This window comes from Hyperolius riggenbachi, chromosome 5, assembly GCF_040937935.1.
Source record: "Hyperolius riggenbachi isolate aHypRig1 chromosome 5, aHypRig1.pri, whole genome shotgun sequence".
NCBI lineage: Eukaryota > Metazoa > Chordata > Amphibia > Anura > Hyperoliidae > Hyperolius > Hyperolius riggenbachi.
The window spans coordinates 185,964,912-185,990,559 of record NC_090650.1 but is presented as its reverse complement, the minus strand read 5'-3'; the positions used below and the strand labels follow the sequence as shown (position 1 = coordinate 185,990,559).

At 48.1% G+C, this 25,648-nt stretch overlaps 1 protein-coding gene across 1 annotated transcript in view; it reads right to left on the bottom strand.

Annotated features, from left to right (window-relative positions):
- Positions 1-13,630, bottom strand: part of LOC137519358 (sodium-dependent neutral amino acid transporter B(0)AT3-like) — a 210,127-nt gene extending 196,497 nt beyond the window's left edge. Inside the window, exons 1-4 of the mRNA XM_068238310.1 lie at positions 13,447-13,630; positions 12,254-13,164; positions 11,539-11,833; positions 8,103-8,264 (exon numbers count right to left, since the gene is read on the bottom strand). Of these exons, the coding sequence (XP_068094411.1) occupies positions 8,103-8,264; positions 11,539-11,833; positions 12,254-13,164; positions 13,447-13,630 (1,552 nt within the window). The remainder of the gene's footprint in view (positions 1-8,102; positions 8,265-11,538; positions 11,834-12,253; positions 13,165-13,446) is intronic.
- Between the last annotated feature and the right edge of the window lie 12,018 nt (positions 13,631-25,648).

The window sequence follows — 25,648 nt, the reverse complement described above, 5'->3', positions numbered from 1 at the left end:
TAAAGAAGGCAGAGAATTTTACACATTTTTCCCTGGAGAATGTGGTTGGGGATTTTAGGCATGAAGGACTGCAGAGTGTTTCCACAGTGTGAAAGAGCTGTGTTGATCTGTTCTTGGCTGTAGATATTTGTGTGAGATGAAATCTGATTTTTGTCTTGGTTATTGCTGCTTGGTAGTGTTTAAAGTGATGGACTAGGCTGAATTTGAACTCCTCAGACCCCAATTTACATAACTGTCTCTCTAGTCTGCACCCTTTCTTTTTAGATCCACAATGGTTTTGTCAAACCAATTAGCTGTCTGGTTTTTGGTTGCTGATTTGATGCGCCATGGTGCGATATTGTCGAATTTTTCATATACTGTGTTGTTGTACTGGGTTACTAGGGTATCGAGGACCATTGGACTATGGAACAGATTTATAAAATCTAGGTCGGCAGTTATGCTCGCTCGAGTTTTTTAAAGGGGCATTTTAAAGGGGAACTTCAGCCTAAACAAACATACTGTCATTAAGTTACATTAGTTATGTTAATTAAAATAGATAGATAATATAATCTCTTACCCAACGGTTTTAAAAGAACAGGCAAATGTTTGTGATTTCATGGGGGCAGCCATCTTTTTGGTTGAAAGGAGGTGAGAGGAAGCATGAGACACAGTTCCAACTATCCTGTGTCCTGATCATCCCTCCCAGCTGCGCGCGCTAGGCTACAAATCTCAAATTCAAAATTCAAAATAAAAAATTTGCGCCAAAACAGCAGAAGGAGAACAACAACATCAGAAATCCCATCATGCTTTGCACAGCATCAGAGGAAAAATGCCTGTGCAGTTTTCTTCTGTGCAGCTAAAAATGAGGCTTGGGTAAGAAAAACAAAGTTCTGATGCTGTGAAACTGTGAAAGAAACACCAAACCTTTTCAGTGCTGCTGAGTAGATTTTTAGTCTGGAGGTCTGGAGGTTCACTTTAATTAAAATCCCTAGAAATTCCAGTAGACTGGCTTATTTTCAGAAAATCCATACAATGCATATACGCACGCACGCACGCACGCACGCACGCACGCACGCACGCACGCACACACACACACACACACACATTATGCTGGCCACAAAAGTGATGGAAAAGACATTTCAATGGGTCTAACACCTGGAGGGGGCATGGATGTGTGGGATAGATGCCTAAAGTCCCGGGGAAAAATCTGGATTTGACGCAAAGCAGCGTTTTAAGGGCAGAAATCACATTCAATGCTAAATTGCAGGCCTAAACTGCTGCATGTGTATACATCAATCAGGGAGTGTAATTCCTCCTCTCTTCCTCCCTTCTCCCTCTCTCTGATTTTGTCTTCCAGGGATTTGTAGGCTGTCAAAAGCAAGCTCACATACATTGGCCAGGAATCAAACCCCAGTCAACTGCTTGGAAGGCAGGTATGCTCACCACTATACCACCACTGGCCGGGAATCAAACCCAGGTCAACTAACATTACAGGCTGAAGCCAGCCATTTCACTCATCGCTTCAACTACAAGAAAGGCCCAGGAGTAGTATTAGCTACCGTAATATCTATGTTATGGCAGGGCCCTTATTACACTTTCTCTTACAGGACTATGGAAACCATTTTGCCAATGCGATAAAGCGAGGTGAAAAAAGGAAATCATGCCTAGCAGAGGATGGTTTCAATCCATCAACCTCTGGGTCATGGGCCCAGCACACTTCTGCTGCGCCACTCTGCAGTCTGCTTACATTTGTATACAATCTTCAAGTTTAAGAAGGGTACATTTGTTCCCTTCACAAAACACAAAGCTGTCCCTGGGTGGGCTTGAACCACCAACCTTTCAGTTAACAGCCAAATTCGCTAACCAATTGTGCCACAGAGTCTGTGTATGTAGTTGCTGCTAAATGGCTATCTGGGGTTCTCTTCGGACAACTGTTGAACACAAAAGGCAAGGCCATCCCTGGGTGGGCTTGAACCACCAACCTTTCAGTTAACAGCCAAATGTGCTAACTGATTGTGCCACAGAGACTGTGTATGCAGTTGCTGCTAAATGGCTATCTGGGGTTCTCTTCAGACAACTGTCGAACACAAAAGGCAAGGCTGTCCCTGGGTGGGTTTTAACCACCAACCTTTCGGTTAACAGCTGAATGTGCTAACTGATTGCGCCACAGAGACTGTGTATGCAGTTGCTGCTAAATGATTGTATGGGGATGTATGTGTGTCTTTTGGAGGGAGGAAGTAAGTCTGGTCCAAGAAGTTTAACCCCACTTTTCCCTACAACGAAGCATTCACTGTGTGGCAGCAGAGTGGTGCAGTGGAAGTGTGCTGGGCCCATAACCCCGAAGTTGATAAATTGAAACCATCCTCTGCTAGGTGTACTTTGTTTTTTACACCTTGCTTTACCACATGGGCCAATCGGCAGCCATAGCCCCTTAAGAGAAAGTGTCATTAGGGCCTTGCTGTAACATATTGTGATATGCTAATACGCAAGAAAGTTTTATGTACGCAGTTTTAATGTGGGGGCCTTTGGGAGCTTATTAAAGTGGTTTTACGCTATGAGATTACGTTTGATGTTTTTAAAGATTTTAAGCGGCATGGATGTTTTGTGATATGCAGTACTGACAAGAAAACTTCTGGTGAGCAGGGAAGGAAAGGGGTGTGTGTGATCCCCATCTACCCTGGTGATAGTACATTAATTCCTCACGCAGTGTGTGTAATTGCACAAGGGTGTCACTGATGAGGCAATACTCACTATGAGAAGGTCTGGTCTGTTGTTTTTCATTTCTAGGAACTGCTTGGATTACAAACGATGATATAGAATACTGGCGCGGCTATAGTATGGTGCTTGCTGTAACAGATTGTAGTGTAACTATTTCAACTAATGTACCCTTCTTAAACTTGAATATTGTATATAAATGTAAGCAGACTGCAGAGTGGCGCAGCGGAAGTGTGCTGGGCCCATAACCCAGAGGTTGATGGATTGAAACCATCCCCTGCTAGGCATGATTTAAGTTATGCACCTCGCTTTATCGCATGGGCAAAACGGTTTCCATAGCTCTGTAAGAGAAAGTGAAATAAGGGCCCTGCCGTAACATAGATATTACGGTAGCTAAGACTACTCCTGGGCCTTTCTTGTAGTTGAAGAGAAGTGAAATGGCTGGCTTCAGCCTGTAATGTTAGTTGACCTGAGTTCGATTCCGGCCAATGGTATAGCTGCCTTCCAAGCAGTTGACCGTGGTTTGATTCCTGGCCAATGTATGTGAGCTTGCTTTTGACATCCTACAAATCCCTGGAAAACAAAATCAGAGAGAGAGAGAGAAAGAGAGGAAGAGAGGAGGGAGGGGAGGAAGGTAAAAAAACCCCACAAGAACAAGATTAGCTCTCAAAAGAGCTGTTGTGGGGTGCTAATTTAGGAATAACAATCAGCCAGGAGCAAGCTAACAAGCTTACAAGAGCCTAACTAATCTTTCCCTATGAGAGTCTACCAGCAGCTTTCCCTTCACTAATTACTACAGGGACACGAACGACTATAATGGCCGGCGCTGCCTGCCTTATATAAGGGGTGGGGTGGCTCCAGGAGATAGTGTAGCCTGATTGGCTAGAACGGGCCTGCTGACTGTGATGTAGAGGGTCAAAGTTGACACTAATGGTGCACTATGGGGGCGAACCGAACTTCCGGCGAACCGTTCGGGCCATCTCTATACTAGTATAGTTTACTATACTAGTATACCCATAGTCGAAGCCAAAATTACAACTTATAATAGGAATCGAAGCATAATTCGGATTCTACTCATAATTACGATTAAAATCATTATCAAAATTATGGAAAATTACAACAATGTTACCCAAATTCGTAATCAGCCACTATAAGCACCACTACTGGCAATCAATAAGGGAAGGGGGGCAATACTGGGGCACATCTCTGTGTGTAGGGATAATATTGCATGAAAAGTACACACTGTAGCAAAAATCCACCTTTATCTGAGAATCAAATATCATCACCATAAATTGTGACAGGAACATATTTTAATATGTGATAAACAAAAGAAATAGTGAAGTAAAATCTGTTGTTTTTTATCTACAGCAGCACTATTTATTTTTAGACTGTAATAATGGGTAAAAACTGAAAATTCATGTATTTCTTTTTCTTAATTCTCCCACTAAAATGCATAGAAAACAAAATTGTTATTGGTAAAAAAAAAAAAACACTGCCCAAGATGTCATAGGCAGAGATAAAGTTATTGCTATTGATTAAGCAGGAACATAGCTAAAACGTCAGAAATGCTCTGGCCCGTATGGAAGAAACAAGGTCTAGATGTGAAGTAGTTTAACAGTACACTATACGCACAGAGACCTATAAAGTCAGGCATATGTGGTACCATTTTTTTAGCCTGGCTGACAAGTGGTAAAACAGATTTTGGGGTGTTTTTAAGCTGAGGTTGCTACCATCTAAAAGTGTTCCCCAACCCTGTCCTCAAAGCCCACCAACAGTGCATGTTTTGTGGAAATCCACACAGGTAGTTTATCAGCTCTGCTCAGACACTAATTACCCCACCTGTGCATGTTTGTGGTTTTCTGTAAAACATATACTGTTGGCGGGCCCCAGGGTTGAGGAACTCTGATCTAAAAAACAAATTGTGACAAATTGAATACAAAAAATTTAATTTTCAAAATTATGGTTAATTTTGAGAAAACTTCAGCCAAACCGCACAAGTTTTTATATTGCCAATTACCCATGATTGACTAACCCTACATGTCTACTTTAACCTCCTGAGCGGTATGTCCGACACTGTGTCGGGTATGCCGCTAAAGAGGTTTTGGCAGCCTTAGGAGTCCCCCAGGAGAAATCTATTAAATGTAATTCCTGACGAATGTATTAGCTAGCAGGTGGCCGGCACCCCCCCCCCCCCCGATTCCCCCGATGCAGCCGCTTATACACTACCCAGCCTGGTTCCAGCAATTGGTTGAAGCCTCCCCGCACAGCTCCGGTCTTCTCTGTGGGGAGGATCGAGATTGCGCATGACGTCGATGACGTCATTTACAATCCTCCCCATAGAGAAGACCGGAGCAGTGTCTGGAGGCTGCGCCGATCGCTGGGTAATGTATAAGTGGCTCCATCGGGGGGGGGGGGGGTTATGGTCGGGGGTGATCGGAGGGTGCTGGCCACCGACACTAGCGTCTAGTGCTAGCTAACATATTCGGCAGGAATTAAGTCTAATAGGTTTCGCCTGGGAGACTCTGAGGCTACAAAACCTCCTGAGCAGCGTAACACTCAGGAGGTTAAAATGGTGACAATTGTGGCATTTTCCCCAGTGGTTAGACAAGGTCTATTCATTATTAATATAGTATAAGGAGGATAAAGTACACACATTAAAGAAAAAAAAACCTGTATTTCAAAATAAAATAAAATAAATTACATATTTAAATAAAAGGAATAAATAGATTCATAAATTATGAAGTATGTTTCTACAGTGGTGCTTTCAGACTAATTGACAAAAATAAAGAATATATACTCGCATATAAGCCAACCCGTGTATAAGCTGAGGTACCCACTTTTCCCTAAGGAAATAGGAAAAAGTGATTGACTCGCGTACAAGCCCCTTCCCCAGTATAGCCCCTCCACAGAAGCCAGATGTGCCCCCAGTACAAGTCAGCTCCCCTCCCCATAGCCAGATGTGCCCCAAGGATGATACAGCTGTGTCTCAAGATGCTACACGGAAAGAACTCCAGATCCTTGCACTGCTGAAAGGTTGCTGGCATACTCTGCTCCACATGCAAGGGGACACAGGTAGTCTTGAGCAGCGCACTCTGCACACTATGTTGTAGGGTATAGGGGCATGGAAACAGAAGGGGGCAAGCTGGCAAGAGCAGGATCACTAGTGCACAATCCTTACACTCCTCTGCCAGTAAAAAAACCTGACCACTATCTGTTCTGTTCCACTGACTCACATATAAATCGATAAGGTAACTTTTCAGAACATTTTTATGCCAAAAATTAGGCTTATATGCGAGTATGTACAGTAGTTATTTTTCTTTTTCCTTTAAAATGCATAGGAAATAAAGTAATTGCTCAGGAAAAAAAAACCCCAAAGAAAGTCTACTTTGCCCCCCAAAAACGATGTATAAATCACTAAGTTGTCATCATAAATAGATAAAAAGTTATTACATAGCAAGGAAATGAGCAGCGCTACTTAAAAACAGACTAGTGCCTACCTGCAAAAAAGAGTGCAAGCCCCACTTGTGGGGTCGAATACACACCGAGCATACACATTACCTGTCTACCACTAGAGGAGGATGTTGGTTTCCATTAACAGCTTGCATGCAACCTATTAAGTACTCGTCCCTCCCACTGCGAAGAAGTCAATCCTCCATGGGAGGGGCCTAACACTAACTAAATTCTAACCTATGTATATGCATAGCCTGGGTGCGGCTAATCAAATAAAATCGAAAATTGCGCACAAGGTGGATCAGCGCAACACCAGGCCGCCTCCGAATGGCCTCCATCAGAGATGCGCTGAGCCCCCCCAGGAACTACAAACGCACCTTGAACCCAAACAGAAGCTCTGCATATACACCAAAAGCATGGCTGTTAAGTGGGAGCAGCTGACCAAAAACGAATTACATTAGTACATAGCAAGGAAATGAGCAGCGCTACTTAAAAACAGACTAGTGCCTACCTGCAAAAAAGAGTGCAAGCCCCACTTGTGGGGTCGAATACACACCGAGCATACACATGACCTGTCTACCACTAGAGGAGGATGTTGGTTTCCATTAACAGCTTGCATGCAACCTATTAAGTACTCGTCCCTCCCACTGCGAAGAAGTCAATCCTCCATGGGAGGGGCCTAACACTAACTAAATTCTAACCTATGTATATGCATAGCCTGGGTGCGGCTAATCAAATAAAATCGAAAATTGCGCACAAGGTGGATCAGCGCAACACCAGGCCGCCTCCGAATGGCCTCCATCAGAGATGCGCTGAGCCCCCCCAGGAACTACAAACGCACCTTGAACCCAAACAGAAGCTCTGCATATACACCAAAAGCATGGCTGTTAAGTGGGAGCAGCTGACCAAAAACGAATTACATTAGTACATAGCAAGGAAATGAGCAGCGCTACTTAAAAACAGACTAGTGCCTACCTGCAAAAAAGAGTGCAAGCCCCACTTGTGGGGTCGAATACACACCGAGCATACACATGACCTGTCTACCACTAGAGGAGGATGTTGGTTTCCATTAACAGCTTGCATGCAACCTATTAAGTACTCGTCCCTCCCACTGCGAAGAAGTCAATCCTCCATGGGAGGGGCCTAACACTAACTAAATTCTAACCTATGTATATGCATAGCCTGGGTGCGGCTAATCAAATAAAATCGAAAATTGCGCACAAGGTGGATCAGCGCAACACCAGGCCGCCTCCGAATGGCCTCCATCAGAGATGCGCTGAGCCCCCCCAGGAACTACAAACGCACCTTGAACCCAAACAGAAGCTCTGCATATACACCAAAAGCATGGCTGTTAAGTGGGAGCAGCTGACCAAAAACGAATTACATTAGTACATAGCAAGGAAATGAGCAGCGCTACTTAAAAACAGACTAGTGCCTACCTGCAAAAAAGAGTGCAAGCCCCACTTGTGGGGTCGAATACACACCGAGCATACACATGACCTGTCTACCACTAGAGGAGGATGTTGGTTTCCATTAACAGCTTGCATGCAACCTATTAAGTACTCGTCCCTCCCACTGCGAAGAAGTCAATCCTCCATGGGAGGGGCCTAACACTAACTAAATTCTAACCTATGTATATGCATAGCCTGGGTGCGGCTAATCAAATAAAATCGAAAATTGCGCACAAGGTGGATCAGCGCAACACCAGGCCGCCTCCGAATGGCCTCCATCAGAGATGCGCTGAGCCCCCCCAGGAACTACAAACGCACCTTGAACCCAAACAGAAGCTCTGCATATACACCAAAAGCATAAAAAGTTATTGCTGATTAAATAGGGGCATAGCTAAAATGTTAAAACTTTTCTGGTGGTTAAGGAGAAAACATGCCAGGTGGGAAGTGGTAAATTATAGTTTCATGCACACTAAAACTTTGTAAAATAAAATGTCCGAATGTTCTTACCTCCACCATATGTCTGACACAAATATGGAAATCGCCACACATTTCCCAAGCCTACTGCAAATCCAATACATGTCAAAAGATACTGTACTTTATTATCCCATTTTGGTCTCCCTTGCTCCTTCAAAATAGCTGTAAGTTCTTTACTGGCCATATGTGCTTCAGCTAATTAGAAAACTCACCAGACTCTTTAAAAGCAAAATACTGCTTATTATGTATCTCTGCATTAATATGTACCAAAGTAATATATGCAGAAATCACTACAAAAATAAATGGTTAAGAAGAAAAGATTTTCCTCTTTCATTTACATAAAATTAGACATGACAAAAGTTAATTTCTAACTGATATTTAAGGATATTCATGGATTCATTTCCTTGAGTGAAGTACATTTATCCATTAACTCATCTATTGTAGAACTGGGCAAACCCACCATGTTCTGTGACATTAAGTAATTAACATACTGTAGCGGGTTTATTTAATCAAATAGAAGATAGGTAAATTGATCTGGTAGGTGATTTATGTGTGTCTTAGGTGCTTTTTGCAATATAAGTAGAACAAATTTATTTGAAAGGAGTTTTAGGTCTTTCACGAGAAAAGTTAATTCAGTTAGGGCCTCTCAATGTTGAAACAATCTGACAAAAATGTGAAATAAAACCACATATTTTGTCATCCATTGAAATGTAATTTTCTTCATATTTCAAGTCTTGATGCCTTATGAATTAGAAAAGAAGGGGCTGAAGCTCCTCTTCCCTTCGATATGATTACATCTACCGGCCCAGAGAAATAATCACATCAATGAACTACATTTCCCAGCATGGATCGCGCATCCCTGACATGCATTGTGGCCACCGAGGATGCGGATATCATCACGGAAATGACAATGAGTTGAGCAGTCCCCCACAGGTATGTAAATGTCTGCTATATCCCAAGAGGCCATACAGTTTACCAACCAACCACCCTTAGGGGGAGGTTGGCTTCAAATGATTGCTTAAAACAGCAGGGCCTGATTTACAGCTCAGGAGCCTATAGGCACAAAATCTCTGGCGCCCTAAACTCCACCCTTTAACTCAGATCACGCCCTTCACAGATTCACGCCCACTTTTTCTTAATAAATAAAACCACACAGGATAATGCATATATTACCAAAGACAATACATGCATATATTACCAAAAAATACCAACAATGCGCAGATATTTCCAACGACACATAGAATTGACCAAATATAGGCTGATATTTCCAACAACAAGCAGATAATACATGTCACAAGGACAATAATATGTACAAATACAAATCAAACCAGTACGCCACCGTGCTGCCCACTGAAGATTTAACCTCCTGAGCGGTATGCCCGACACTGTGTCAGGCATGTCGCTCAAGAGGTTTTGCTGGCCTCAGGAGTCTCCCCCTATAAAACTATTGGGTTATCTGGCTGTATAAGATGTTAGCTAGCACTAGGCTAGCTAGTACATGTGGCCACAACCCCCCGATTTCCTCCGATCCCCCCGATCTATCCACTTATACATTACCCACAGGCATGCTCAGATGTACCAAAATTCGGTTCGGGTACATTCGAATTCGGGTGCGCATGACATTCGAATTCGAATTCTCCTTCGCCCACGAAATTCGGTTCGAATTCATATTAGTTTCGAGGTTACACCTCAAAATTCGGTAAAAATTCGTGTTCGTGAATTCGGGGTTTTTTGGTGTGTTTTTTTTAAAGGCAATTCACATTGAAATAGGTGTACTTAAAAATACAAAACTGAAAACGTGACGTGTGGCACTGGCAGCAGGCAATGCATTGTGTGGACCCTGGCGGTGGGACCACTGACAGCAGGAGGATAAATACAACAGCAGCAGCAGTAGGAGGAGAAGTGACGTGTGTGTGGCACTGGCAGCAGGCAATGCATAGTTACTCTTTTATTAAAAATACTGCAACATATATACAAAAATTATAAAATACCCAAGTTAATAAATAACAAAACATTAGGCTAACCGCCTTAAGTACCTTAGTTCTTTAGTCCATAATAATTCCATACCTGGAAAAGAACTGAAATTCAACACAACTTAAATCATGCCACTCTGGCTTCATTATTTAGTCCATATCAAGTGCAACTGAAAGACTGAAACCATAAATCATGCCACTCTGGCTTACTATATACACTATATACAACAACACTGCACCCTATTTACATATTACAGCAAGAAAGACTAGGCAATCTTACTCCTCCTTATGCTTGCAAACCATTCCTTATTTTTAGGTCATCTAACTAAGTGGAAAGAGAAAGAAAAGCTCACCAAAGAGAAGGTTTGGCCAAGTCATGGAGGCTTGATGCTCCGCCAAAGCAGACACCAAAGAAAAGCTCACCAAAGAGAAGGTTTGGCCAAGTCATGGAGGCTTGATGCTCCGCCAAAGCAGACACCACTCCCCCCGACTCAACCTTCCCTCCTCAAGACCCCGAATTTTCCCAACCTCACCAATAATGCCATGCACCACCACCTGGACAGGGAGGACTTTCTGATGGATCGCAATTTGACACCGTGCATTCCAAGTATAATACCGAATCACTAAACTGACTAAAAATAAAGTGTCCAAATTAAATGACCCCCGGTTATTGAATGCTCCATAAGTCCACTCCGCGTAACTAAGCCGCTCAAGGAAAGGAATACCTAAAGCCCTACCCACCTGTTTGTATACTTCTTTCTTAAAGGAACAGTCCACCAGGAAATGGTCCATGGTCTCCTCCACACCACCACACTCCTCATGAGGACAGCCACGATCCCTATCCCCAATGAACTTCAAATTTCCTCTAACAAAGAGTCTGCCATGAAAGGAAAGCCAAGCCAAGTCCCTGAATTTGTTAGGAATCCTAGGAGAACATAGCAAGCGCAAACCCTCCTCCATAATTGGGCTTGGGCAATCTTTCAGGGCCAATGGGTCCTGAAAAACAGTTTCAATCACTCTCTCCTCTAGGGCTTTCCTAGGGATTGAGATAATCTCCTCCTTAGTCAGTTCCCATTGCCTCATCACTTTCAGACAAGGTGCAACATAGGCCGGGAGATAATCAGGACCAGCTCTCAGTCTTTTCACCAAACCACCACTTTCCCATTGCCTGAGAAAAGGTTTAAACCAGGACTGGAAGATACCCATCCATCCAGGCAGTTCCTCCGCATACATTTTACCAAGATTGTGCTTAATAAATAACAGAGAAAAGAAAACCACTGGGTTGACCATCCCTAGGCCACCCTTCTGCCTTGATCGATAGGTGACATTCCTCTTAACGTGGTTCATCTTATTTCCCCAGAGCATCTGAAAAAACAAGCTGTAGATCCTTGTGTGAAGAGACACTGGCAAAATACAGACAAAACTGACATACAACATAATTGGAATCAGATAGGTTTTGATTATGTCAATCCTTTCTCTGAAAGTCAATCGCCAACCTTTCCAGCGGACAACCTTAGCCTCAGCACACTTTAGTCTGCTTTCCCAATTTTGGTGACCATAATCACCCGGGCCAAATTCTATACCGAGTACTTTGATCTTTTCCTTTGGTGCTGGAAAAGAGACCGGAAGCAAGAAGCTCTCATTTTCCTTACCCATCCAGAAAATCTCACATTTGTCCTGATTGATCTTGGAACCTGATGCCAACGAGTAACGGGCAATCTCTGCACAAACGCCTTCTGCCTCCTCTTGCCCAGAGACCACCACAGTCACATCATCAGCATAGGCCACAACCTTGAGAGGAGGCACACCAGCAATGCCCGACGGCACCCCACACAAGGCTCCACCCTCAATCCTTCTTATGAAAGGATCAATGGCAAAAGCATATAGCAGGGGACTCAAAGGACACCCCTGGCGCACCCCAGATCTAACCTCAAAGGTCTGTCCAACCCAACCATTGACAAGCGGGAAACTTTCAGCACCTTTGTACAAAACTTTAAGCCAATTGATAAACCTCCCCGGCAGACCATACTTACTAAGGAGCATCCACAGATACTCATGATTGACACGATCAAATGCCTTTGCCTGATCCAACGCCAGTAAGTACTTTCCCCAACCAGCAGCCCTGCATCTCTCCAGAATCTCCCGAACCGTTAATACGGCTGAAAAAGTGCTTCTCCCCTGGACAGAACAATGCTGCTGGCGAGAAAGCACCTCATTTGCCACCTGACTCAGACGCCAGAAAATTATTTTGGCCAGAATCTTTCGGTCAACATTGAGAAGGCTGATAGGACGCCAATTCTCAATCCTTGAAGAATCTTTACCCTTTGACAAAAGAATAACTGCTGATTCTCTCATAGAGGGAGGAAGCTCATCCTCTGCAAGACTGCGATTGTAAACCTCTGCTAATTCAGGTGCCAGAATGTCCTTGAAAACCTTATAGAATTCAGCCGTCAAGCCATCAGGCCCTGGAGTCTTTTTAATAGCAAGCTGCTCTATGGCTTTCGCCACTTCCTCAGCAGAAATTCTTTCTGTCAAAAACGCAAGAGGAACATCTAAATTCACCAGTCCTGGAATATCACACAAGAAAGATTCCATCTCTGTCTCATCAAGAGGTCTGCTACCCAACAGTTCAGCATAAAAGGATCTCACGATTTCCAGAATCCCTGCTCTGGACTGCACCAGAGATCCTGTACTATCCTTGAGACCATACACGACCTTAACTGCTACACTTTGTTTGCAATTCTGATAAGGGTCCGGCGAGTGACTTTTACCGTAATCCCTTTCCAGAAGCAAAGAAGCATGCCGGTCATACTGACTCTTGCGCAACAAATCCTTGATCCTTTTAATCTCACCGGGATCACCATCCCCTGAGACAGCAATTTCAAGTTTCCGCCTCAGACGCTGGTAGGTAACATATTTACCAAAAGCTCTCTTTTTTGCTATGTTCTTGAAAAGGCCTACTGCTCGCCTTTTAACCATCTCCCACCACTCAGACCTACTGCTGCAGCAGTCCAGCAAAGTGACCTGTGCCTGAAAAAAATCCCTGAAAGATTGTCTTACACTTTCCTCTTCCAACAGCAACGAATTTAATCTCCAGATACCCTTTCCTTTTGGAGGGACATCTGCAACATTCAACACCACAGACAGAATACAGTGATCAGAGAACTCCACCACCTGCACCCTTGGGGATGAGGTAGCAGAGCTCTCCTTAACAAAAAACCTATCTATCCTACTCCTACGCTCTCCACAGAAAAAAGTGAACCCTGTGTCATCTGGAGTGTGCTTTATATGCACATCTACCAGACCAGCATCCCTTACCATATTATTCAAAAAATTGCTATCGTAGCCCAGGCGGGTCTTGGTACCTCTCCTGTCCCTTAACCTGACTACGGTATTGAAATCACCACCAAAGACCACCTCCTGGGCTGTAAACAAGAATGGCTTGATCTCTGTGAAGAGGCGCTTCCTCTCCCTCTCAGACTGAGGCCCATATATGTTAATCAGCCTCAAATTCTGCCCCCTCACAGAGACGTCCATGACCAAGCATCGCCCCATCTCTACTTCACTTACCCGCCGGAAAGTTACCATGTCGGTCTTAAAAAGGACCGCCACCCCAGTGTAAGGCTCAGCCGCAAGAGACCAGTAAGAGGGACCATGGTGCCAATCCCTCTTAGCCTCATGTATGTCACCTAGCGTTTGCAACCTGGTCTCTTGCAAAAATAAAATGTCGGCATCAAACTGACCGAGAAAAAATATGGCTTCCCTTCGAGCACTCACAGATCTCATACTAGCAACATTAATGGTTGCCAGTTTTAAAGGGGGGGGAACCTCCATCAGGGCAAATGAAAGAGATTGCCTAGCCTTCCTTATACTGCACCACCCACCTCCATATCCACACTTTCCCCTTCACCATCATCACTATTTACAATATTTCCATCAAACATTTCAGACTGGTCAGATAACGCATTAAACTTATTTTTTACAATAACAGATTTTTTCTTCCTAATCTCTTCTAGCTTTTCACTAGCTTTCTTTTCCGTCACCATTTTCCTTCTCTCCTTCCTTCTTTCTTTTGCTGACTTTACTTCTATAAACCTTTCTGACTCCTCCACTTCTTTTTCTTCCACCTCCTCACTCTGTTTATTCCTCCCTTTACCTTTATTTGCAACTTCTGTCTTTGTTCCTCTCGGGAGCTTAGTATTAACATTTTTCCCTTCCCCACCCTCCTCCATCTTTTTACCTTCAGGGGGTTTTTCAGAAGGGCTTTTATTCTCCTCTTGAACAACATCCTCTTTATAGACAGAAAATACATTTTTTCCCTCCCCAGGAACAGCAATTTTAAAAATTGCTTCAGCACCCAATCTCACCTCCGGTATTTTTTTAATTACCGGGACCAAGGAAGGGGGAGGGGAAGGTGGAGGCATCGATTTTAACACAGACAGGAAAGGCGGCACAATAGTCTTGGGCTCCAAGGCAGCAGGCCTCGAGTGTAACGGTCCACCACCAGAGGCCTCCTCTTCACAATTTTCCTCTAAGATTTTCTCCATCTCCTTAACAACTTCTTCATCCACATTAGCCCATGCTTCAGGGCACTGCAAATACGGATGACCCAATTTAAGACAAATACTGCAACGGATGTCCTTGCAGTCCTTTGCTAAGTGCCCCAAAGCATGGCAACGTGAACATTTCACCTCCTTACAAGAAATGCTATAGTGGCTGCGAGAACCACACTTATAGCATACACGAGGCTGCCCCTGGTAGTAGACCGCCACCCTGTCTTTTCCGATAAAGACAGAAGTAGGGATATGTTTGACCACATTCCCCACTCTGTCCAACCTCACCATCAGCTCCCATCCTCCCCCCCAGATCCCGAACTCATCCATTACCTTCTTTGGCTCATTCAACGGTTTTCCATAATTCCTCAGCCAAACCATGAGGTCATGTACAGGAATGGACTCGTTCGGGACCACGATCGTCACCCTTTTGTCCAGCGAGCGACCAGACACAGACTGGGGAACTAACCCAGACCACTCCTCACTTGCCTTCCAGGTTTTTTCATACTTCTCCCAGAATGTGTCTAAGCCAGTCGGGGACAAAAAGCTGACATCGAAAAAAGAGGGGGGGCTCTCAGGGGCCAAAATGGCATAAAAGTCCACCGCCTTGAAGCCCATTTTCAGCAGCAGCTGAATAAAAGTCTTCCGTGTGTAAGTCACACTATCACCCTTTCTGTAACTCACCCTCACCACATTTCTTCTGTTACTAGCTGATTGACCAGCCACATCATGCACAGACTGTTTTACACTTTCATTGCTCACTGCTTTCTTTAACACATTAGCATATGGCACATTTTTCACACCAACAGCAGGCATTGCAATTTGTTTGTTGACAGGCTTTTTCCCAGAGACATTTAGTACCCTCCCATCCCCCTGCACACTTTCTTCACTCACCATACTCACTCTCTCCAAACCATCCTCTCTTCTCCTTTTTGCAGCAGTGCCTGTTACCTTATCCTCCCTGTGTGTCTGTAGAGCAGTGCTAGATGACGCTGCCCTATCAATACCTCCATCTTCTCCCTTCTGGTCAATCCTGCCAGCATGACCTTCTGGGGCAGCATCAGATAATGTCGCTCCACCAGAAGCACTTCCTGAAACATCAGCCATGCTCTGTGGCTGGCCAGCCGACCCGGAAGTGACCTGTGGGGTCACGCTGACATCACTTCCAGTTTCAGAGCACCCATCCGCCGCCTGTTTTGCCGCTGCTGGGGGTTTGGGGGAGCTCTGCCCACCTGCAGGCACCTCTGCAGAGGCTCCCCCAGCCCCAGGAATGCCTAAAAATTGTTTTTTTCCACCTTCTCCGTCGCACCCGTTAGGCCACGCCCCTCGCCGTTAGGCCACGCCCCCACTCCGTTAGGCCACGCCCCCACGCCGACTCCAGGCCCCAGCGCCATCTTGGGTGAGGGCAAAGCTTGCCCATAGACATTACTTGACAAACTTGGAGTATTACAGACAAGGGAAGGACTGACAAGGTAGGGATTTGAAACATTTGGGAAATTTACACTGGGAAAAAGGTTTGGGGATACATTAGGAAAGGAGGAAGGGGATTGGGATAAAGACAAACTCTGCTGCTGAAAAAACGGGTTATTCATACTGTTTGCAAAGCTTTGATAATGAATATTGGGATACAATCCATATTGCTGTAACTGTCCAGGGAAATGTTGCACATTTTGTCCATACTGTGGAGGGAAAACATTGTTAAAGCCTTGTTGCATAAAATTTGAATTAGCAGTCTCCTGCACAACCTGCGACTGCATACTGCTGCTTCCAGCCATCACAGGTAATCCAGTTTCCTCCAAAACACCTGCATTCTGCACAGCATTTGTCTTCTCTACTCCACTTGTGCCCTGCACACTTTCATCCACTTTCCCAGTCTCTATTGCCGCAAACCGCCTTTGGTTTTTCAAACCTTCAGCAAACACACCACCACTTGCAATTAACTCCTCCAGTTGTTGCTTCCTCAGCTGTATCTGCTCTTGCAGCTTCAGTAGCTGTGGATTTGATTTTAAAAAAGCCGGTTTCCACGATTGACCGTACTTATTAATACGCTTTTTCAAGTCATATTGCAGGGAGTCCAAAGTCTCCTGTACAGATTTGACACTCCTGTGCCACTCTACAACCGTACTCACAGTTCCACCTGCCATTGGAGCACTGTCCTTAGCTTCATGAGCCTCCATCCTGGAGGACAGGGATGCCTTCTCAGGGCCCAGGCCCCCCAGAGCCGTCCAGCCCAGGGGAGCCTAAACCTCCACACGAAGTCCTACTTCCCTCCTCCTTCGCTCAGCCTTGACAGGGTCCTGGGTCTTAGACAGGAATCACTGGAATCCACACCAGCAGTCGGATCTGCTGGAGCTCAGCAGGAGAGGTCCTCTCTCCTCAGCAGCCACACACACACTGACCTCCAAAGGGGCGGGGCCAATGCATAGTGTGGACCCTGGTGGTGGGACCACTGACAACAGCAGGATAAATACAACAGCAGCAGTAGGAGGAGGAGGTGGAGTGGCGTGTGGCACTGGCAGCAGGCAATGCATTGTGTGGACTCTGGCGGTGGGACCACTGACAACAGCAGGATAAATACAACAGCAGCAGGAGGAGGAGGAGTGACGTGTGGCACTGGCAGCAGGTAATGCATTGTGTGGATTCTGGCGGTGAGACAACTGACAGCAGCAGGATAAATACAACAGCAGCAGGAGGAGGAGGAGTGACGTGTGGCACTGGCAGCAGGCAATGCATTGTGTGGACTCTGGCGGTGGGACCACTGACAATAGCAGGATAAATACAACAGCAGCAGGAGGAGGAGGTGGAGTGACGTGTGGCACTGGCAGCAGGCAATGCATTGTGTGGACTCTGGCGGTGAGACCACTGACAGCAGCAGGATAAATACAACAGCAGCAGGTGGAGGAGGAGTAACGTGTGGCACTGGCAGCAGGCAATGCATTGGGTGGACTCTGGCGGTGGGACCACTGACAACAGCAGGATAAATACAACAGCAGCAGGAGGAGGAGGAGTGACGTGTGGCACTGGCAGCAGGCAATGCATTGTGTGGATTCTGGCGGTGAGACCACTGACAGCAGCAGGATAAATACAACAGCAGCAGGAGGAGGAGGAGGAGTGATGTGTGGCACTGGCAGCAGGCAATGCATTGTGTGGACTCTGGCGGTGGGACCACTGACAATAGCAGGATAAATACAACAGCAGCAGGAGGAGGAGGTGAAGTGACGTGTGGCACTGGCAGCAGGCAATGCATTGTGTGGACTCTGGCGGTGGGACCACTGACAACAGCAGGATAAATACAACAGCAGCAGGAGGAGGAGGAGGAGTGACGTGTGGCACTGGCAGCAGGCAATGCATTGTGTGGACTCTGGCGGTGGGACCACTGACAACAGCAGGATAAATACAACAGCAGCAGGAGGAGGAGGAGGAGTGACGTGTGGCACTGGCAGCAGGCAATGCATTGTGTGGACTCTGGCGGTGGGATCACTGACAACAGCAGGATAAATACAACAGCAGCAGGAGGAGGAGGTGGAGTGACGTGTGGCACTGGCAGCAGGCAATGCATAGTGTGGACTCTGGTGGTGGGACCACTGACAGCAGCAGGATAAATACAACAGCAGCAGGAGGAGGAGGAGTGACGTGTGGCACTGGCAGCAGGCAATGCATTGTGTGGACTCTGGCGGTGGGACCACTGACAACAGCAGGATAAATACAACAGCAGCAGGAGGAGGAGGAGTGACGTGTGGCACTGGCAGCAGGCAATGCATTGTGTGGACTCTGGTGGTGGGACCACTGACAACAGCAGGATAAATACAACAGCAGCAGGAGGAGGAGGTGGAGTGACGTGTGGCACTGGCAGCAGGCAATGCATAGTTGTGTGGACTCTGGCGGTGGGACCACTGACAGCAGCAGGATAAATACAAAAGCAGCAGCAGGAGGAGGTGGAGTGACGTGTGGCACTGGCAGCAGGCAATGCATAGTGTGGACCCTGGTGGTGGGACCACTGACAACAGCAGGATAAATACAACAGCAGCAGGAGGAGGAGGTGGAGTGACGTGTGGCACTGGCAGCAGGCAATGCATTGTGTGGACTCTGGCGGTGGGACCACTGACAACAGCAGGATAAATACAACAGCAGCAGGAGGAGGAGGTGGAGTGACGTGTGGCACTGGCAGCAGGCAATGCATAGTGTGGACTCTGGCGGTGGGACCACTGACAGCAGCAGGATAAATACAACAGCAGCAGGAGGAGGAGGTGAAGTGACGTGTGGCACTGGCAGCAGGCAATGCATAGTGTGGACTCTGGTGGTGGGACCACTGACAGCAGCAGGATAAATACAACAGCAGCAGCAGCAGGAGGAGGTGGAGTGGCGTATGGCACTGGCAGCAGGCAATGCATTGTGTGGATTCTGGCAGGGAGACCACTGACAGCAGCAGGATAAATACAACAGCAGCAGGAGGAGGAGGAGTGACGTGTGGCACTGGCAGCAGGCAATGCATTGTGTGGATTCTGGCGGTGGGACCACTGACAATAGCAGGATAAATACAACAGCAGCAGGAGGAGGAGGTGGAGTGACGTGTGGCACTGGCAGCAGGCAATGCATTGTGTGGACTCTGGCGGTGAGACCACTGACAGCAGCAGGATAAATACAACAGCAGCAGGTGGAGGAGGAGTAACGTGTGGCACTGGCAGCAGGCAATGCATTGGGTGGACTCTGGCGGTGGGACCACTGACAACAGCAGGATAAATACAACAGCAGCAGGAGGAGGAGGAGTGACGTGTGGCACTGGCAGCAGGCAATGCATTGTGTGGATTCTGGCGGTGAGACCACTGACAGCAGCAGGATAAATACAACAGCAGCAGGAGGAGGAGGAGGAGTGATGTGTGGCACTGGCAGCAGGCAATGCATTGTGTGGACTCTGGCGGTGGGACCACTGACAATAGCAGGATAAATACAACAGCAGCAGGAGGAGGAGGTGAAGTGACGTGTGGCACTGGCAGCAGGCAATGCATTGTGTGGACTCTGACGGTGAGACCACTGACAGCAGCAGGATAAATACAACAGCAGCAGGTGGAGGAGTAGTGACGTGTGGCACTGGCAGCAGGCAATGCATTGTGTGGACTCTGGCGGTGGGACCACTGACAACAGCAGGATAAATACAACAGCAGCAGGAGGAGGAGGAGGAGTGACGTGTGGCACTGGCAGCAGGCAATGCATTGTGTGGACTCTGGCGGTGGGACCACTGACAACAGCAGGATAAATACAACAGCAGCAGGAGGAGGAGGTGGAGTGACGTGTGGCACTGGCAGCAGGCAATGCATAGTGTGGACTCTGGTGGTGGGACCACTGACAGCAGCAGGATAAATACAACAGCAGCAGGAGGAGGAGGAGTGACGTGTGGCACTGGCAGCAGGCAATGCATTGTGTGGACTCTGGCGGTGGGACCACTGACAACAGCAGGATAAATACAACAGCAGCAGGAGGAGGTGGAGTGACGTGTGGCACTGGCAGCAGGCAATGCATTGTGTGGACTCTGGCGGTGGGACCACTGACAACAGCAGGATAAATACAACAGCAGCAGGAGGAGGAGGTGGAGTGACGTGTGGCACTGGCAGCAGGCAATGCATAGTGTGGACTCTGGCGGTGGGACCACTGACAGCAGCAGGATAAATACAACAGCAGCAGGAGGAGGAGGTGAAGTGACGTGTGGCACTGGCAGCAGGCAATGCATAGTGTGGACTCTGGTGGTGGGACCACTGACAGCAGCAGGATAAATACAACAGCAGCAGCAGCAGGAGGAGGTGGAGTGACGTATGGCACTGGCAGCAGGCAATGCATTGTGTGGATTCTGGCAGGGAGACCACTGACAGCAGCAGGATAAATACAACAGCAGCAGGAGGAGGAGGAGTGACGTGTGGCACTGGCAGCAGGCAATGCATTGTGTGGATTCTGGCGGTGGGACCACTGACAATAGCAGGATAAATACAACAGCAGCAGGAGGAGGAGGTGGAGTGACGTGTGGCACTGGCAGCAGGCAATGCATTGTGTGGACTCTGGCGGTGAGACCACTGACAGCAGCAGGATAAATACAACAGCAGCAGGTGGAGGAGGAGTAACGTGTGGCACTGGCAGCAGGCAATGCATTGGGTGGACTCTGGCGGTGGGACCACTGACAACAGCAGGATAAATACAACAGCAGCAGGAGGAGGAGGAGTGACGTGTGGCACTGGCAGCAGGCAATGCATTGTGTGGATTCTGGCGGTGAGACCACTGACAGCAGCAGGATAAATACAACAGCAGCAGGAGGAGGAGGAGGAGTGATGTGTGGCACTGGCAGCAGGCAATGCATTGTGTGGACTCTGGCGGTGGGACCACTGACAATAGCAGGATAAATACAACAGCAGCAGGAGGAGGAGGTGAAGTGACGTGTGGCACTGGCAGCAGGCAATGCATTGTGTGGACTCTGACGGTGAGACCACTGACAGCAGCAGGATAAATACAACAGCAGCAGGTGGAGGAGTAGTGACGTGTGGCACTGGCAGCAGGCAATGCATTGTGTGGACTCTGGCGGTGGGACCACTGACAACAGCAGGATAAATACAACAGCAGCAGGAGGAGGAGGTGGAGTGACGTGTGGCACTGGCAGCAGGCAATGCATAGTGTGGACTCTGGTGGTGGGACCACTGACAGCAGCAGGATAAATACAACAGCAGCAGGAGGAGGAGGAGTGACGTGTGGCACTGGCAGCAGGCAATGCATTGTGTGGACTCTGGCGGTGGGACCACTGACAACAGCAGGATAAATACAACAGCAGCAGGAGGAGGAGGAGTGACGTGTGGCACTGGCAGCAGGCAATGCATTGTGTGGACTCTGGCGGTGGGACCACTGACAACAGCAGGATAAATACAACAGCAGCAGGAGGAGGAGGAGTGACGTGTGGCACTGGCAGCAGGCAATGCATTGTGTGGACTCTGGTGGTTGGACCACTGACAACAGCAGGATAAATACAACAGCAGCAGGAGGAGGAGGTGGAGTGACGTGTGGCACTGGCAGCAGGCAATGCATAGTTGTGTGGACTCTGGCGGTGGGACCACTGACAGCAGCAGGATAAATACAACAGCAGCAGCAGCAGGAGGAGGTGGAGTGACGTATGGCACTGGCAGCAGGCAATGCATTGTGTGGATTCTGGCCGGGAGACCACTGACAGCAGCAGCATAAATACAACAGCAGCAGGAGGAGGAGGAGTGACGTGTGGCACTGGCTGCAGGCAATGCATTGTGTGGATTCTGGCGGTGGGACCACTGACAATAGCAGGATAAATACAACAGCAGCAGGAGGAGGAGGTGGAGTGACGTGTGGCACTGGCAGCAGGCAATGCATTGTGTGGACTCTGGCGGTGAGACCACTGACAGCAGCAGGATAAATACAACAGCAGCAGGTGGAGGAGGAGTAACGTGTGGCACTGGCAGCAGGCAATGCATTGGGTGGACTCTGGCGGTGGGACCACTGACAACAGCAGGATAAATACAACAGCAGCAGGAGGAGGAGGAGTGACGTGTGGCACTGGCAGCAGGCAATGCATTGTGTGGACTCTGGCGGTGAGACCACTGACAGCAGCAGGATAAATACAACAGCAGCAGGTGGAGGAGGAGTAACGTGTGGCACTGGCAGCAGGCAATGCATTGGGTGGACTCTGGCGGTGGGACCACTGACAACAGCAGGATAAATACAACAGCAGCAGGAGGAGGAGGAGTGACGTGTGGCACTGGCAGCAGGCAATGCATTGTGTGGATTCTGGCGGTGAGACCACTGACAGCAGCAGGATAAATACAACAGCAGCAGGAGGAGGAGGAGGAGTGATGTGTGGCACTGGCAGCAGGCAATGCATTGTGTGGACTCTGGCGGTGGGACCACTGACAATAGCAGGATAAATACAACAGCAGCAGGAGGAGGAGGTGAAGTGACGTGTGGCACTGGCAGCAGGCAATGCATTGTGTGGACTCTGACGGTGAGACCACTGACAGCAGCAGGATAAATACAACAGCAGCAGGTGGAGGAGTAGTGACGTGTGGCACTGGCAGCAGGCAATGCATTGTGTGGACTCTGGCGGTGGGACCACTGACAACAGCAGGATAAATACAACAGCAGCAGGAGGAGGAGGAGGAGTGACGTGTGGCACTGGCAGCAGGCAATGCATTGTGTGGACTCTGGCGGTGGGACCACTGACAACAGCAGGATAAATACAACAGCAGCAGGAGGAGGAGGTGGAGTGACGTGTGGCACTGGCAGCAGGCAATGCATAGTGTGGACTCTGGTGGTGGGACCACTGACAGCAGCAGGATAAATACAACAGCAGCAGGAGGAGGAGGAGTGACGTGTGGCACTGGCAGCAGGCAATGCATTGTGTGGACTCTGGCGGTGGGACCACTGACAACAGCAGGATAAATACAACAGCAGCAGGAGGAGGAGGAGTGACGTGTGGCACTGGCAGCAGGCAATGCATTGTGTGGACTCTGGCGGTGGGACCACTGACAACAGCAGGATAAATACAACAGCAGCAGGAGGAGGAGGAGTGACGTGTGGCACTGGCAGCAGGCAATGCATTGTGTGGACTCTGGTGGTGGGACCACTGACAACAGCAGGATAAATACAACAGCAGCAGGAGGAGGAGGTGGAGTGACGTGTGGCACTGGCAGCAGGCAATGCATAGTTGTGTGGACTCTGGCGGTGGGACCACTGACAGCAGCAGGATAAATACAACAGCAGCAGCAGGAGGAGGTGGAGTGACGTGTGGCACTGGCAGCAGGCAATGCATAGTGTGGACCCTGGTGGTGGGACCACTGACAACAGCAGGATAAATACAACAGCAGCAGGAGGAGGAGGTGGAGTGACGTGTGGCACTGGCAGCAGGCAATGCATTGTGTGGACTCTGGCGGTGGGACCACTGACAACAGCAGGATAAATACAACAGCAGCAGGAGGAGGAGGTGGAGTGACGTGTGGCACTGGCAGCAGGCAATGCATAGTGTGGACTCTGGCGGTGGGACCACTGACAGCAGCAGGATAAATACAACAGCAGCAGGAGGAGGAGGTGAAGTGACGTGTGGCACTGGCAGCAGGCAATGCATAGTGTGGACTCTGGCGGTGGGACCACTGACAGCAGCAGGATAAATACAACAGCAGCAGCAGCAGGAGGAGGTGGAGTGACGTATGGCACTGGCAGCAGGCAATGCATTGTGTGGACTCTGGCGGTGGGACCACTGACAGCAGCAGGATGAAAATGAGCGCGTTGTAATATGTTGGCACTTTATAAATACAATAAATACATAAATAAATTCATAGGTAAATCAATGCAGCAGGCCAGCAGCAGCAGCAGCAGCAGGAGTCAGGTAGTAATACAATAAATACATCAATAAATTCATAGGTAAATCAATGCAGCAGGCCAGCAGGAGGAGGAGGAGTCCGGTAGAAATACAATAAATACATAAATAAATTCATAGGTAAATCAATGCAGCAGGCCAGCAGCAGCAGGAGTCCGGTAGAAATACAATAAATACATAAATAAATTCATAGGTAAATCAATGCAGCAGGCCAGCAGCAGCAGCAGGAGTCAGGTAGTAATACAATAAATACATCAATAAATTCATAGGTAAATCAATGCAGCAGGCCAGCAGCAGCAGGAGGAGTCTGGAAGAAATACAATAAATACATAAATAAATTCATAGGTAAATCAATGCAGCAGGCCAGCAGCAGGAGTCCGGTAGAAATACAATAAATACATAAATAAATTCATAGGTAAATCAATGCAGCAGGCCAGCAGCAGCAGCAGGAGTCAGGTAGTAATACAATAAATACATCAATAAATTCATAGGTAAATCAATGCAGCAGGCCAGCAGGCAATGCATTGTGTGGACTCTGACGGTGAGACCACTGACAGCAGCAGGATAAATACAACAGCAGCAGGTGGAGGAGTAGTGACGTGTGGCACTGGCAGCAGGCAATGCATTGTGTGGACTCTGGCGGTGGGACCACTGACAACAGCAGGATAAATACAACAGCAGCAGGAGGAGGAGGAGGAGTGACGTGTGGCACTGGCAGCAGGCAATGCATTGTGTGGACTCTGGCGGTGGGACCACTGACAACAGCAGGATAAATACAACAGCAGCAGGAGGAGGAGGTGGAGTGACGTGTGGCACTGGCAGCAGGCAATGCATAGTGTGGACTCTGGTGGTGGGACCACTGACAGCAGCAGGATAAATACAACAGCAGCAGGAGGAGGAGGAGTGACGTGTGGCACTGGCAGCAGGCAATGCATTGTGTGGACTCTGGCGGTGGGACCACTGACAACAGCAGGATAAATACAACAGCAGCAGGAGGAGGAGGAGTGACGTGTGGCACTGGCAGCAGGCAATGCATTGTGTGGACTCTGGCGGTGGGACCACTGACAACAGCAGGATAAATACAACAGCAGCAGGAGGAGGAGGAGTGACGTGTGGCACTGGCAGCAGGCAATGCATTGTGTGGACTCTGGTGGTGGGACCACTGACAACAGCAGGATAAATACAACAGCAGCAGGAGGAGGAGGTGGAGTGACGTGTGGCACTGGCAGCAGGCAATGCATAGTTGTGTGGACTCTGGCGGTGGGACCACTGACAGCAGCAGGATAAATACAACAGCAGCAGCAGGAGGAGGTGGAGTGACGTGTGGCACTGGCAGCAGGCAATGCATAGTGTGGACCCTGGTGGTGGGACCACTGACAACAGCAGGATAAATACAACAGCAGCAGGAGGAGGAGGTGGAGTGACGTGTGGCACTGGCAGCAGGCAATGCATTGTGTGGACTCTGGCGGTGGGACCACTGACAACAGCAGGATAAATACAACAGCAGCAGGAGGAGGAGGTGGAGTGACGTGTGGCACTGGCAGCAGGCAATGCATAGTGTGGACTCTGGCGGTGGGACCACTGACAGCAGCAGGATAAATACAACAGCAGCAGGAGGAGGAGGTGAAGTGACGTGTGGCACTGGCAGCAGGCAATGCATAGTGTGGACTCTGGCGGTGG